This window comes from Sceloporus undulatus, chromosome 1, assembly GCF_019175285.1.
Source record: "Sceloporus undulatus isolate JIND9_A2432 ecotype Alabama chromosome 1, SceUnd_v1.1, whole genome shotgun sequence".
In the NCBI taxonomy this organism is placed as follows: Eukaryota; Metazoa; Chordata; class Lepidosauria; order Squamata; family Phrynosomatidae; genus Sceloporus; species Sceloporus undulatus.
This window is the reverse complement of record NC_056522.1, coordinates 46,966,707-46,983,235: the sequence shown is the minus strand read 5'-3', so window position 1 is coordinate 46,983,235 and position 16,529 is coordinate 46,966,707. Positions and strand designations below refer to the sequence as shown.

The 16,529-nt window shown below is 39.9% G+C and overlaps 1 protein-coding gene across 2 annotated transcripts in view; it reads left to right on the top strand.

Annotated features, from left to right (window-relative positions):
• The window catches only part of LCLAT1 (lysocardiolipin acyltransferase 1), a 110,221-nt gene that overhangs the window by 28,455 nt on the left and 65,237 nt on the right, over positions 1-16,529 (top strand). For both annotated transcript variants that reach the window (XM_042471979.1, XM_042471970.1), the window contains exons 4-5: positions 6,320-6,466; positions 9,773-9,889. In XM_042471979.1, coding sequence (XP_042327913.1) covers positions 6,320-6,466; positions 9,773-9,889 — 264 coding nt within the window. The remainder of the gene's footprint in view (positions 1-6,319; positions 6,467-9,772; positions 9,890-16,529) is intronic.

The following is a 16,529-nucleotide window of genomic DNA, read 5'->3' as shown; positions in this document are numbered from 1 at the left end:
AGCATGCCAGTAGCAAAACCCACAATCCACACTTTGAAAAAAACAACAACAACAACAACAACAACCAGCACCCCACAGCAAAAGCATGGTCACACTGTCTCAGCCCAGTCCACCCCACAAGAAGAAGGTAAAAATCCATCAACTTACCGGTAGAGAAATTGCTGATGGCCGGTCTTGATCCGAAGATGGCAAAAGCCAGAAAAATTCCAAAGGCAGAAACCCAGGAAAAGTCTGAACCGCTACCAAGAGTTGGAGCTCCAAAGAGACTCTTTCTCACCAGTCAGCAGGGCCAGACAAAGGGGGCAGATCAATGGAAGCCGGCTTTTATTTCTCAAGGCAAGCCACCCCCCCCCCCCCAATTTCGTTAGCCAATCCAATTGATTGGCTTGATTTCACAAGCCAATCACTGCTGCTAACGAAATTCAAAATTCGCGCCACAGCTAAGCCTAACCGTTAGCCCTGGAAATCCCTGGAAAGCCAGTAGATGCACTTTGCATCATTTGAATTTCGCGCCGAAAAGAATTTCGTAACCCGAAAAATCTTTCGTAACCCGAAACAGTTTTTTCCAAGCGGCGAATTTCGTATCCCGAAAAATTCGTAACCCGATCATTTCGTATCCCGGGGTACCAGTGTATTGAGTTTGGTTCCTCATCTTTCAAACTTCAATAGTGAATTTGCCATAATATGGTATTATTATGGGGGGTGAGCATCTGCAGCTGACATTAGTTTTTACTCCATGTCTGTTGCCCAGCTGCACCATCGTATTATTGACCAAAGCAGAATACAAAATGTGAACCAGAACTGTCTGAAAGCCTACTTCTGGTTTGCACTTTCACTGTGTTTGATACATTTGAAGCCAATGGTCTTAGTTGGTGGATTTGTTTGTACTAGTGGCTGTGCAGAAAAGGAAGCTGCCATCTTTTGGTGACATTTTTGGACACTTTAAGGCATTTTTAAACCTGAATTTCCATAGAAAAAATTGGGGTGGCCAGGGGCTAAGAGGACTTGGAAAAATGCATGCAGCCTTCTGTCAACATTTTTAATCTCTATTTTGCAAATCAGTAAAATTGTACAGCTAGGCTTTTGGCTATTTTTCTAAATTATACACTATAACAAGGCTCTGAAAGGTCAAGTCCACAACTCCTTAGAAGGGAGGTGTCTTCCTTCTTTCTGAAAGATAACATATGGATAGGGTCAAATGGATTTATTATTAATATTACTGAGCATAGTTGCTTGTTATCTAAATGCTGCATAAATAGCTTGTTCTTTGTGGATTGTGGACAGATTCTTTAAGTGAAAGACTGAGCAATGAATAGTGACATGTGATGTCTTCCAGCAGTTTCATCAAGAGCTGTCAGACTTAATTACTTTAGGGTTATTTATACTATGAAGTAGCTTTGGGAGCACATGCTGAAAAGTGTTCTCTATGATGCTATCACTCTTGCAGAATTACACCAGAAATATGGATACCAGGTTTTTTTTGTAGTATGAACTTCAACCCCCCTTTGAGAAGTGGGACTTAAATGATTTTTAGATTAATATGCAGCTTGGTTACCTGTGATAAATTGTAATTTTGTTCTTCTTTTCATTCAGCATTTAAATAGTTTTGGAGACGAACTGGTGAGAATAATAATCTGAATGGACTAAAAAGTTAAAGTTTTGTTTCAGAATAGGCACATGGTTCAAACACAAAACAGATAGCTGTGCTAGTATGATTTAATCTTCTTATCAAATTTTGCGTGCTGTCTAGTACCAAAATTCTGTGGATGTTCTACAAATATAATAATAAAGCAAGTAAAACAAATATTCTGCATCTTTGTATCTGCTAAGCAAATGTACCAGACGCCTCAAGGAAGCCAAAGATCTCACAGAGACATTTTGTTTATGGAACACCTGTCACTAAGGTCCCAAATACACTGCAGAAATAATCCAATTTGAAACCGCTTTATCTGCCCTGGCTTAATGCTAGGAAATTCTAGGCACTATAGTTTTGTGAGACATTTAGCCTTATCTGTCAGAGAGCTCTGGTGCCTCAATAGACTACTGTTTTCGGGATTCTCTAACACTGAGCCAGGGCAGGGAAAGTGGTCTCAAACTGGATTATTTCTGCAGTGCGTTTTCTAGACAGCCTAACCAATGGTGAAGAATGCTGGGAACTACAATTTAAGAACAACTGAAAGATCACATCATTACCACCCCATCTTGCAATAATCTACATTGGGCTACTTGGGCAATTAGCAAACTACCTTTGTGCATGCCTTGCAAAACAGGATTCATGCAGTGTTTTGTGGTGTGTCAAGACCTATCTTTTGGCTATCTGATATCTCGTAGAAGGATATGTGAGCATTGGCAAAACTGGAAGATATAATGGTGCTCTAATATGCTGGAACTATCACAGAATCATTGCATTAATTTCTTGTTCAAGCAAGATGATGCTTAAAAATCTACAACAAAGACTCTAACCATATATGGATCGAGAATTGACAGATGTCCCACTGGGGGTCAGGAAAGAAAGAGGCACTAAGGATCGTATAGCGAACATACACTGGATAATGGAATGTACTAAGGAGTTTCAAAAGAAGATCAGCCTGTTCTTTCTAATCTATAGCAAAGTGTTTGCTATGGTCGGATGCAGGGGAGGGGAGTGTGAAAATTGGTGGAAGGGATCTAGTCTGCTGCTCCAGAGACTAGAACACGGAACAATGGATGCACGCTACAGGAAAAGAGATTCCATGTCAACATTAGGAGCAACTTCCTGGCAGCAAGAGCGGTTCGTTCTTCAGTCTACAGAGATGAATCTACTCTATCTTTGTCTAAAAGATGTCAACAAGTATAGAAAATAAAATGATGCCCGACAAATTGGAGATGTTCAATAAACATTCCAATTCTCAAGAAACAGGACAGCAGTTGTTGCAGTAACCATAGGAGCATTGCATTAATTTCCTATGCAAGCAAAGCAGTGCTCAGAATTCTACAGCAAAGACGTTTACCATATATAGAGCTGGGTTCTGGAAAGGAAGAGGCACTAAGAACCATATTTCAAACATGCTGGATAGTGCTGGAAATATCAGAAGAAAATTACTCTGTTCTTTATAGACTATAGCAAAGTTTTTGATAGTACAGATCATGAACAACTATGGTTTTCTCTTTAAAAAAAACTGTGTGTTCCACAACTTCTAATTGTCATGATGCAAAACCTGTACTCAGGACAGAGATCACTGTTAGGAGAGAATACAGAGAAATAGAATGGTTTCCAGTAGACAAGGGGGTCAGGCAAATTTGCATTTTATCACACTATTTGTTTAATTATATGCCAAATATATAAGCAAAGCAGGATTAAATTCTGAGGAAGGAAGTGTAAAATTTGAGGAAGAACATCAGCAATTTAAGGTATGCAGGTGATACCATACTACAGTGGTGCCTCGGGTTACGAAATTAATTCGTAACGCGGCCGCTTTCGTAACCCGAAAAGCCTTCGTAAGCCGAATTGCCATAGGCGCTAATGGGGAAAAGCCGCGATTCCGTGCGAAAAAGCCGAAAAAAGCACCAAAAGTTTTTTCGTAACCCGAAAAAACATTCGTAACCCGAAACAATAATTCCCTATGGGATTTTTTCGTATCCCGAAAATTTCGTAACCTGGGTATTTCGTATCCCGAGGTACCACTGTACTAGCAGAAAATAAAGGCTTGGAACAGTTCCTGAAGAACGTCAAGGCGGAAAGCGCAAAGGTAGTTTATAGTTGAACATTAAGAAAACAAAAATAAATACCACAGATTACTGATATAATTTTTAAAGTAGATGCTGAAGACATTAAAAGTGTTAAAAAAAATTTCATACCTGGCTCAGTCATTGATCAGAATAAAGACTGCAATTAACAAATCAGAAGAAGACTAGAACTGGAAAGAGCTATGAAGACACCAGATAAGAACCTGAAGTGTAAAGATGTATCATTGAATATTAAAATTAGGATGGTTTATGAAATCATATTTTGCTTTACTTTGTATGGTGGTGAAAGCTGAACAGTGAAGAAAAATAGGAAGATAATTCTATTCATTTGGTGTTGGAGAAGAGTTCTGTGGATATTCTGGCTTGCTAGAACGATAAACAAATGGGTCTTAGACCAAATCAGGCCTGAACTGTCCCTAGAAGCTGATTAAACTGAGACAGATGTACTTGGGAACATCATTTGAAAAAAATGACTAGAAAAAACAATAATGCTTGGTTAGGTGGAAGGATGTATGAAAAAAGGAAGTGCATTCTAGATGGGTAAACTCGATTAGGGTACCTACGGCCTTGAGTCTGCTAAACCTGTGTAGATGATAGAGTGACTAAGAGGTCTCACATTGATAGTGTCGCCAGACGTTGCTTGACTTGAAGGCAATTAGCAACAATGATACTGATCTAGTGTTTCAAAGACAAGTTATAAGTTATATATTTGAACATTTGAAAATTAATTATTGGTACAAGTATGAATATCAACATTCTCTAGTCTCCTGCATCCTAAATGTCTGTTCTGACTTAGATTTTTTCTTTCTTTTTTTTAATATTTAAATCTTTATTGAAAATTTCCTTAAGACAGATACAAATAACATATACATATAACATACATATAACATACAAACAAACACCAATAGAGTACAAAGCAGCCCATAAAATACAAAATATACAACATTTAAAAAATGGTTGATTTCCTGAAGGAGAAAGGACATGCTTTTAAATCAAGTTAAATTCCCTAATACATTTATTAATCAAGAAAGTAAGTGATTCTTACAAGCCTATATTATAGGATATAGATAAACTTAGCTTATTATAGCTGCCTCTGAGCTTAATTAATAAAAGAAAAAGAAAAGAAAAAACATCCTTTGAAAAAAGGGTCTTTCCTTCACCAAATATAGTTAGACAGTAAGTTCTCCTTTTCCATAAATATCATAAGGGGATTCCAAACATTTTTAGTTTTATTCCAGTCTAGGTTTTTCAGAAGACAAGTAAGTTTGTCCATTTCCATATATTCCAGTAATTTCATACACCAATCTTCCCGTGTTATAGGTTGTGTATCTTTCCAGTGAGAAGCAAAAAGAATCCTGGCAGCTGAAACCATATAAAATAACAATTTCCCATATTTTTTTCCAAGTTCACATTCAAAATCATATTTAGCAAATACATTTTGGGGTCTAACAAAAATTTCTCGTTCAAAATCTCTTGAATTGTTTGATGAATCATAGCCCAGTATTTTTTAGCAAAGCTACAAAACCACCACATGTGAATGTAGGAGCCTGGGGAGTTTTTACATTTCCAGCATAATGGGTTTTTATCCTTATATATCTTAGCCAATATCAGGGGTGTTAAATGCCATCTATTTTGCATTTTATAGTAATTCTCCCTGATAGCAATAGATGATGTAAACCTTAATCTAATATTCCAATTTTTCTCCCACTGCTCAAGTGGGATATTCTCTCCCAAGTCCTGCGCCCATTTTATCATTGTCGGCTTGATTATTTCTGCATGCATATCCAACTTAGATTTTTTCATGTCAGATATGACATGCTTGCTTATTGGTTATCATGCCTATTAGATTTAAAATTAAAGTGTAAAACAATGCCTGCTTTTTTGTTAAGCTAAAGTATTAGTGAAAACAGACTATTTTTGATATAGCTGTGTTAGTATAGAGTATCTTTTCCTGAAAACGCATTGTGCATTTTGCACAACTCTCCTTTAATTATTGAACCTAAGGCATGGATAGAAATACCATATTTTCCAGCGTATAAGACGACTGGGCGTATAAGACGACCCCCAACTTGTCCAGTTAAAATATAGAGTTTGGGATATACTTGCCGTATAAGACCACCTCTCTTCCAACGCACACCAAATAAAAATTTAAAAAACATCAGATTTGATTTCAATATGGTGATTTTAATTCAAATGCTTATGACATGCAGGTACTTAGCAGGAAACCTTGTTGTATACAAAGCCTGAGTGGATTGGTCAGCTCCCCCTGCCTGCCCAGCCCTCCCTGTCTCCCAAGACTATCAGAGCGGTATTACAAACACAGTTCTTTTTTCCATACCCCGGGAGTCCCAGACGCCTGCAGCATGCTCCGCCCTTCAGTTACATATGTGGTGACTGCAGATTCTCCAGTCCGGCTTGGAAGTTTCAGCATCTGCCCTATAAGACGACACCCGGCGTATAAGACGACCCCTGACTTTTGAGAAGATTTTCCTGGGTTAAAAAGTAGTCTTATACACCGGAAAATACAGTAAGTTTTTTTTAAAAAAAAAAAGTCTGAACACACTGTTTAAAAGATTCTTCAAACTTGTTCTAGGTTGGGCTATGCAGGTTGCTGCCTTCATTTTCATTCATAGAAAATGGGAAGAAGATAAAAATCATTTTGAGAATATGCTGGATTACTTCTGTGACATTCATGAACCACTGCAGCTTCTCATCTTTCCTGAAGGAACTGATCTGACAGGTACCTTAGTTTAGTTGTCTTGATGTACAAAAATTGTGGCACAATTATGTATTTGTGACAATGTACAGTTTAAAGTACATATTAAGCTTGCCATGGACAGGAACTTTTTATGGATGTGTATGCTATATTATTGGTATTTTATGACACAAAATCTTTAAAAGTATGTCTACTCATAGAAATAATGATTGGATTGGTTGAAATTCCTACAACTGCATGTAGATCACATTAAATAACTATATTGGTTTCAATGTATATTTAATTTCAAAAATGGTTTTCTTGAGGGCTAGACAACCAACACTTTGATCCCTTGAATTCGAAGCCAGAAAACCTTCTTGACATTTGCCAATACCCCCATGTAAGATGGCTTTTATAAAGGAAAAAATGACAGATTTGATAATAGTCGTTGCTTCTGCCAACTTCTTTATTTCAGTTAGTCTCAAAGGTGCTACAAGATCTCTACAAGTGTATGAAATTTGTTAGAAATACTCAATGCTTTGTGAACCATATTCATAACATTTGAAAATTACGACATTACATTAAAAATGTAATGTTGTGCAATTTTTTTTTGAAGGTGCTAAAAATTCTAGTTCCAGTGTCTGCAGTATGGTCAGAAAATGATGATTTATAGAAAATTCATGTATTAGAGTATCATTGGTGGGCATCACAAGGAAATATAAGCAGAAATAAGAAATTCATGTCTCAAGGAGCTTACAGCCAAATGTTTGACAGTAAGGAAAGAGGTTGAAACAGGAGATACAAGAAAGGCAGTTATGGAATGAGGGAAAAAAGGAAGGGCAAGAGGAGTTTGAGAATAGGTGACTTTAAGATAGCTAAAACCAAAAAATAAGAGGAGCCAAGTCATAAGATGGGATATAGCCCATGCTTTTAAAATAGGTCACAGGGGTTGTGTTGGCTGTAGAAGATGGAAATTCAGTGGAGTGGGTATTGCATGGTCTAAATAACTAGAGATGAAATATTTAAGAAGCAAATTTTAGGTACAATTGACTGGATTTAGTTTATAAGAGGAAACTTAAAGATAAGTTCAAAACTGTCCCTTGATTAGAATGGTGGTGATGAGGATGATGGATGGAAAAAATAATTTAAAAGAAAAAAGACTTAAGAGGTAAGGTGAGAAGTGTAATTGTGTACATATTAAATCTGTGATGGCAATATAAGACTTTTTCCCACCTGAAGTATTCTCTCTGTGCCTCTTATTCTAGAATAGGAACAGTTATTTATATACTCACCACAGGATTCTAGCTGTTCCAGAATTAATCAAGATGTGCCATAGTGCCATAACTTTGTTGCTAGGGAGTTGAAGAAATTTTTTCCCTTATCATATTTATGAGAGCCACAAGATTCAATTATTTTTGGCTTTTGTTACCAGACAAAATAATAATGTGTTAATGGTAGGTAACAAGTGATTCCTTTACTTTTAAATATGCATTAAGGAAGATAATGAATAATTAATCAAACTCAAATGTTTGCTTTTGTGCATTTCAGCTAGATATGTTTGCATGACAAATGGAAATGTGTGAAATATACATTTATTCTCGAATATTTTAGAATGTAATCTTTTAAAAAAAACTTCTGTACTCTTTCGCAAGCTTTTAACTATGTTGTGCACTGGTTTTGCTAACTTCAGGTTGTCTAAATAGAGCCATATCATACACAACACAGAGAGAGAGAGAGAGGGAGAGAGAGACATACTAATACAGTTGCCCCTCTGTTTGAGTGGACTTCATATCCGCGACCCTTGCTTACTTGCAAGGAGCAAACGGAGGGGATTAAAATGGAGTGCATGCCCATGGCGCACACCCACAGCCACTCACAGGTACACACCCCCATTTAAGCTGACGGGGCTTGAATATTTGTGAAATTCTGTTTTTGCGGAGGGGGTGTCCGGAATGGTTCCCCTGCGAAAACGGAGAGCTGACTGTACTATTATACAGGGCATTCACTAGAGAAGATAGGAAAATATGAAGTACCCAAAGGAGGATTGAATTTGGTTTGGGGAGCTTTTTTCATGGTAAGAGTGATCGAGAAGATTACTTTTCACAACATAAGAAGGTTGAATATCTGCTCTGGGCACTAGGATTAGAAATCACTGATCCAGCTAAGAAATAATAGTAAGCTAGGCATCTAGAGAAACTGTCGGGGTCATAAAGACATATTTTTATTGTTGATGTTGTTGATTTATGACTCTGGTTTCTGTGGGAAAAGGAGAAACAGAACAACCTGTTAGGATGTCACAGTAAACCACAGACAGATTTTTGTTAGGTAGTCCCACTAGAAGAAACAGCCAAGATCAGGCAGCATGGACTAGTATGCATCTTTGATCCTGATAAGCTATGATTCTCTGTAATGTTAAGTCTCCTCCTTTTTTGTCTTATGCAGTTGTCTCTGGATATCAAATGTGCTAAATGTGCAAAGTACAGTATCGTCCAAAATACACAAAACAGTGATACATTTATTGGGCCAACCAAAATGCACATTAAAGATGTTGCAAATGCAGGGCTATGACTAACATCGTCAATTATTTTTGTTTCTCCTGTGTGATTTTTAACACCTTTGCCTGTTGAAAAAGCCAGTGGATCTTCAAAGCTTGCAACATGTATAATGCACATTTAGTTGGCCCAATAAAGGTATCACTGTTTTGTGGATTTTGGACGATACTGTACTTTTCTTATCCTGTTTTTTGTAGTGATTTAGTCCCCCCTGCAAGCAATTGAAGCATAACTGACTGCTAGGATTCTCAAGGAAGCCTTCTGTGGAATTTTGGATGGACTTTGCTTCAAAATGTTCATGCCTTTTGAGCTATGGAAGCTTCTGGCTAAGATTATGATTGTTAAGGTTTTTTTTTCCATTAGACTTTTATCTGTGGTTTCTTCCTAGATCCCTCTATCTCTTTGCATTAGACAGAGAATTGGCATAATGTCCAATTAATAGAATTTTACTTTAAGTTCCCAGGGGAGCATTCTGCAAAGGAATATTACATTTACCCTAAGGTTTGTTGTTGGTGATTCTGGAACCAGAAATGGGACTAGTTTTGGTTCAAGATTCTTTGGCTGAGTTTTTCCATTTCATCCTTGCCACTTTTGCTCTGCACAACAAGAATACAGATTTATATATTTATGTAAGATAGCAAAACAAGTATTTCATGGCTTTATTAATCTAAAGAAAATGGCTGTTTTATAATCTCCTTGATCCCTTGTTCCTCTGATGTGCTCTGTGTTGCTGAAATGTTTTAAAGCTTAGTCACTATACTGATTTTAATCAGTGTTTTTCATGCCCTTATCTTTATAGACAACACGAAAGCCCGCAGTAATGCATTTGCTGAAAAGAATGGACTTCAGAAATATGAATATGTGTTGCACCCAAGAACTACAGGCTTCACTTTTATAGTGGAACGATTAAGAGATGGTAATGGCTCTTAGATAATGTTTTTATCTTCTTGTAACCTGAAAATAACTGATTTCAAATAAGGAATGTAGTTGGCCACTGATTTCTTTGAACAGATTGATGTCCTCAACTTGGATTTTAGAGCCTATAATGTTAATTTGTTTAACATTATATTTTTACCACAAGATCTAGGAAGGAGAGGAAGAAATAAGTAGCTCCTGTGCTACTTATCCAGTAATCAGTTATTTTCATTGTTATTCCCCTGACTTGTCTAATTTCAGACTAAAATTGCTTTTTACTAACGGTGCCCATTTATGTACACATATTTCGGAGTTGCATGTGCTTTGCTTAGCAGCATGATCATATGAAAATAATAGTGTAGATAGCCATTAAAAAAGACCAACATATAAAAGTATATATGCAGTGACTTAAGTTGGCAGTAGAGATAATCTGCTTGTAAGGACAAAGTGACTAAGCAGTGGTTTGAATCATTAGCAAAACTCTTGTATGCTTAAAGAACAATTTTGGGGAAGGCTGACCAACCTCTGTTTAGATCCTTTGTTACATGCCCCTGAGTTTGACCCTCGACCTATCCATGGGTCATATCAGAATCCATGATTTTGACCCCAAAACCTGCCCTCGACATATATGAGATTGACTTATACACTAGTGTATACGGTACTCGGCTGTAAGTCAAACTTGTGTGTAAGTCAAGGTCAACTTTTGAAGCCAAAATTTAGGATTTTTATATGACTCATGGATAAGTTGACACATTGGAGCATGTTCAGAGGAGGGCGACTAAAATGGTGACGGGTGGAAACTATACCTTATGAGGAAGGACTTAGGGAACTGGGTATGTTTCGCCTGGAGAAGAGACGGTTAAGGGGTGATATGATAGCCCTCTTTAGGTATTTGAAGGGGTGTCACATTGAGGATGGAGCAAGCTTGTTCTCTGCTGCTCCAGAGACTAGAACATTGAACAATGGAACAGATTCCACTTCAACATTAGGAGGAATGTTTTGACAGTAAGAGCTGTTTGACAGTGGAACACACTCCCTTGGAATGTGGTTAGGTTTCCTTCCTTGGAGGTCTTTAAACAGACTGGATGGCCATCTGTCGGGGATGCTTTGATTGTGATTTCCTGAATGGCAGGGGGTTGGACTGGATGGCCCTTATGGTCTCTTCCAACTCTACAATTCTATGATTCTAAGTCGAGGGTTAGACTTAAGATGGAGCCCAGTTTGGGAGAGGCTACAGGATGATCGATTGCCTTTCCCAGCCTCTGTCCAGCTGGGCTTTCCTCTGGGGAGAGAGTTCAACTGGGGAGAGGCTCCAGGATGATCGATCTCCTTTCCCAGCCTCTTTCCAGCTAGGCTTTCCACTGCGGAGGGAGTTCAGCTGGGGAGAGGCTCCAGAGTGATTGGTCACCCTTTCCCATCTCTCCCCAGCTGTGCTGTTCCTTGTGGAGGCAGCCTGGCTGGGAAGAGGCTCGCGTTGTACCATATTGACCCATGTATTAGTCGACGCAGGTTTTTTGGAGTCAATTTTTTAACCTAAATTTTTCAACTTATACACAAGTATATACGGTAATACATATTCTGATCAAATCAAAGACTTCAGGGAAAACTGATCAGTATAACCATGATCCAAGTTTTAGGCTCCAACTACAGAAGCAGACGAAGATTAAAAAAAAATGAAAGATTCTATACTGGAGTCCAAGAGGAAATTGATCAGACACCAAGACAGGACTTCTTGTTAATCATAAGTGATTGGAATGTAAAAGCAGGAAACAGCAGACCAGAGATTGTAGGAAAATTTAGCCTAAGATGAAGAAATGAAGCAGGAGAGTGACTGACTGAATGAATTTTGCAAGGACAACACTTTGTTTATTAGAAACACATTCCTCAAAAAAACCAAAGAGGCCACTATATACATGGACATCATGTGACGATCAGTATGGTAATTGAATAGACTGCATAATTGGAAACAGAAGATGGAAAAGCGCCATTCTCTCTGCAAAAACAAGACAAGGAGTAGACTGTGGTACAGGCCATGAATTGCTAATATCAAAAATTAAAGTAAAGCTAAAGAGGAACACTTATACCAACCATTGTGCCCCAATACAAACTGGAGAACATCTCTGTAAAATTTAAAAATAATGTAAAACTGGATTTCACTATTAAGACCAGGAGCCAGAAAAATTCTGGATTGAACCCACAGGGTAAGTATCAGAGAGGAATACAAAAAGACACTATTTGCAGCCAAAAAGAAAGAGAAGTCTCAATGAATGACAGGTGAAACTCTTCAAACAGTTAAGGACAGACTAGAAGCAACTTTAATGATTTTTTTTTAACTTTAATGTAGCAGATAAAGACATTGAAATAAAAATTTCCTAGAATTCAGTCAAGAAATTAGGATTGGAAAAGCAGCCATGAAGGAACTAGACAAGATCCGGAAGTGTAAAGATATATCATTGCATACTACAATTAGGATTGTCCATGCCATCATATTTCCAATTGCTATGTATGGTTGTGAAAGCTGGAAGAAAATCAATCTGAGATGTGGTGCTGGAAAAGAGTTCTATAAATACCATAGACTGTTAAAAAACCAACAACGAATAAATGGGTCCTAGAGCAAATCAAACCTGAACTGTCTCTAGAAGCCAAGATGACTTAACTGAGACCAAGACTTATTGTCTTTTATGTCTTCTCATAACATGGGCAAAATACAACAGTCTCAGTTGAGTGAATCAAGAAAGCCCTAACTCAGAGTCTGCAAGATCTGAGCAGGGCTGTTGATGATAGGGAGTCTTGGAGGTCTCTCATTCATAGGCTGAAATTGACTTGGCAGCACTTAACAACAAATTTATTGACTCATCATTCAACAGTTGATTGAATTAGCCTACCTGGGCCTAAGGAACAGGATTCTAGCTGTATAGATCAGTTTTATTGATGCAATATGCTTCTGAAAATGGTATTTCATTAGCGACCGGCTTCTAAACCTGCATGGCTTTGTTAACATAAATAGACACTGAAATTGTGTCCCTTTTCTGTTTCTGTGATTCAGAGCCATGCATTCCCTCTTTCCCAGCAGACAGGGTCCTAGTATCCTGTATTCTGGGTTTAGCTCCTCCTATTTGCTCCTGTAGGCAGGGACTATAAACAAAAGACCGGTCCCTATATAGGGAGGAGCTAGCCCCCCTGAGCCTCATTCTTGTTCCTGCCTATGCTCCTAGCAGGATGTGTCTCTTCGAGCCAGCAAGGTTTTTTCCTTCTCCGAAAGTGGTTTGAGAGTTTTCTTGGCCTTCCCTTCTCCTCTCTCCTGCCTTTCCCCCCTTCTTTGGTGGTGGCTATGGCAGAGGACCCCAAGAGCACTGGCTAAGGGTCATCCTTATCACAGGCTTCCCTAGCTCAGGGTCTGCCAGCTCAACAGAGGGAGCTGGCTTCAGAGGGAGACCCTTTGGGATGTGTTTCCTGTTGCTCTGCAGCTTCTTCATTACTGCCACTCCAGTCCTTTTATTCTCTTCGTTTCTCTTGCTGCCTTGGGAGCATGAAGAAGGACTTAATATGGCAAGGGCTCCCAGGATTGGAGAAAGGTCTTGGCTTTGCCAATGACTCTCCCCCCTCCTCCAGAGCTGCCCCCTATCATGGTGGGAGCACAGGAGATCTCTGCAAACAGCATTGCAGCACATGGGAGCCGTGGGAACAGATGGTGAGGGGTTTCCCCTCCATGTCTCTGTTTCTCCACATCACCTCTGCCCAGCCTGTTTAAGGCCAGGAATCAGTGAGGAAACTGGCCAGAAGTCATCGAAACTTCCCTCCTCAGCATCTCTGCCCAGCCGGAGTTCAGAGGACAGGCCAGCCAAAGCCATGGCAAAGGATTTCTCTGCATCACCTCTGCCCAGCCTGTTTAAGGCCAGGGATCAGTAAGGAAACTGGCCGGAAGTTATGGAACCTTCCCTTCTCAACATCCCTGCTCAGCCCATTGGGGCAGGAGTTCAGAGGACAGGCCAGCCAAAAGCCATGGCAAGGGATTTCTCTGCATCACCTCTGCACAGCCTGAAACAGGGCCAAGGTCAGAGAGGCAAGCCAGCCAGAAGACACAGGAGAAGGGTGAGTACCAGGGGCTCTCTCTCTCCAGCCACCAAATAACCTTTGCCAGATCTAATGCCCTCGCTCGGGGCAGGCATTGCCATGAAGCCTCTGCCATGGCCATTGCAGGCACTATGCCTAGCATATGGTTTGGGACTCTGCCAGGAGGGCAGATGGGGGGCATAAACCCTTGGTCTCCCCATTCCTTCCCATCTCTGGCCCCAATGACACCCAGGACCCCAACAGGTGTGGGGGATCCTTTTGCAAACTGGTAAACACATGGTGGTATTACCAGGGCTCCTGCACATTCCTTTTGAATTCTTATAATGAGATGGTGCGTAAGGAGGCAGTGGACACCTCCTCTATGTTGTACAGCTGCATGGCTGTAAAGGAAGCTGGACTTGGCCCAGCAGGAGCTGAAGCTTCCAACTCTAAAATGGTCTTTTTTGGCTGCCACAGAACACCCCACAAAAAAGCACAAAATGGTTTCATGTCCTCCCCAGAGAGAGTATGGCCTCTGCCACCCACTTCTAAACAGAGGCTGGAGGGCCATCTATTGGTTATGCTTTGATTGAGAGTTCCTGCATGGCAGAATGTGGTTGGACTGGATGGCCCTTGGGGTCTCTTCCAACCCAAGGATACTATGAGAGACCACATGGATACAAATCCTCCTGTGTTCCCTCCCAAAAAATTACAACAACAAAAAGGGGTAAACCACTTGTGGATATCATGGGTGGAGAGTTCCCTTCACCCCCAGTTGTGTTGGCTGCCCTAAACTATGGCACTCTTGAGAGAGCAGCTTGAGTGCTTGGCCTCTCCTTTCCATCAGAGATTATCCTTTCTCAGCACACAGACATACCTCAGGTAAATAGGGGGCCATGTCTCACAGCAGCCCCTCTGCCCTTCCCAGCTACCTATGCAAGTGGGAAGGGAGTTGAGGACCAGCCAGCTTCTATAATGCAGCCAAGTTACTATAAAGCCTGCCTGAGATAATAAGGGCTAAGCTTGTAAACCCCAGCTTGAAGTTGGGCCTGTTTCAAACATAAATAAAACAGAATGCCCTGTGAATATCAGGGCTACACTACAGGCCATATGCAGCAATCTACCCATGATTAGCAATGGTCTTCAGTCACTGCTAACTTAAGAGCAGTTTCTTCAGTGCCTGGAAGAAGCTACTGCCCAGGCAGCCTCCCTTGTTGGGGCAAATAAAGGAGGGGAGAGCCCCCACAGCAACAGGTCTGGGGGCTCAGATTTACAAGAGATACTGGTTAACTTTTTCTGGTGTTCATTTTATTACTGTTAGCCCATTATGTTTGAGTTGTGCTGTTTCTGATCACCCCCTCTCCTTTTTCCAGGCCAGAGAGGATGCCTGGAAACTAATTCAACAAGGGAAGGGGCTAGCCATAAGCCAACATGATGATTTTTCTTCCTTCCTCATGGGCCTCCATCTCTGTCTCCATTGGGGCCAGAGCCTTTTTGCCTTAGCTGGAACAGCCTAAGACATAAGATGACTACATGCTTCTACCTCCTTTGTTATCAGCCATAGCACTTCTCATTGAGAGCATAAGCTTTAACAATACAGATTCATTTAAATGCTAATAAACAGGTTGACTCAAGCAAGGAGAAGGCCTCTGGTCACTCAGCAGACCTCTAATGCTTACATGCATTGAGGAACTTTGGTAAAAAAAACATCTCATATGAGGTGATAGATATATTGGATTAAGGTGACCAACTTTATTGTCATAAGGGTTATGTTCCTGTTATAAAACACAGGGAACCTCAGTCAGCTAGCCTCAGGAGAGGTGGCTCTCCTTGCCTTCCCTTCTTTCATAGGAGAGATGTCTGTTAAAGGGAAGAAACTAAAAAATACAGTTTCTTCCATGAGATGGTTCTCACTAATACAGGGGGTTAATAAAAACTCTTATCAAAAACAAACAGACAGACAGCCTTCTCTCCATGGGGGGAGAAGCTCCCCTTCCTCCATGAGTGTTTTAAAACAATATAATCAGGTTTTTCTGCTAAGAGGTGGCTTCAAATCCCATTCATACATCTGACAAAGATCACAATTACCTTTTACCTTGGCTAGATAGTTACATTTTAAATAAGAATGCCTGCTGATGGGCTTGCCATTCAGCTGCTGCCTGGCTTGGAAGACATATTGTAACAAGGTCTATCATGCATTTGATGAGTTGGGCTCAAGGCCATGAAGGTTCACGCTGCCAATCTCTTTCTTTTAGTGGTCTCAGGGTGCTACAAATTCCTTTGCATATTGCTGGGCATGCTTTGATTGTGATTTCCTGCATGGCAGGGGGTTGGACTTGATGGCCCTTGTGGTCTCATCCAACTCCATGATTCTATGATTTTATTGTTATAAGGTTAGCCACTGTGTGGGTGAGTGTCTTATCCCTGACTGGGTTTCATGCCAAGGTTTGGCCCAAATAACACCATTGTCCACTGCCTTCTGAGGCTGGGAAAATGGACTTCCTAGTGCCTATGCTGTGTTTTTCTGCTAGCACAGCTTATATATATATATATATATATATATATATATATATATATATATATATATA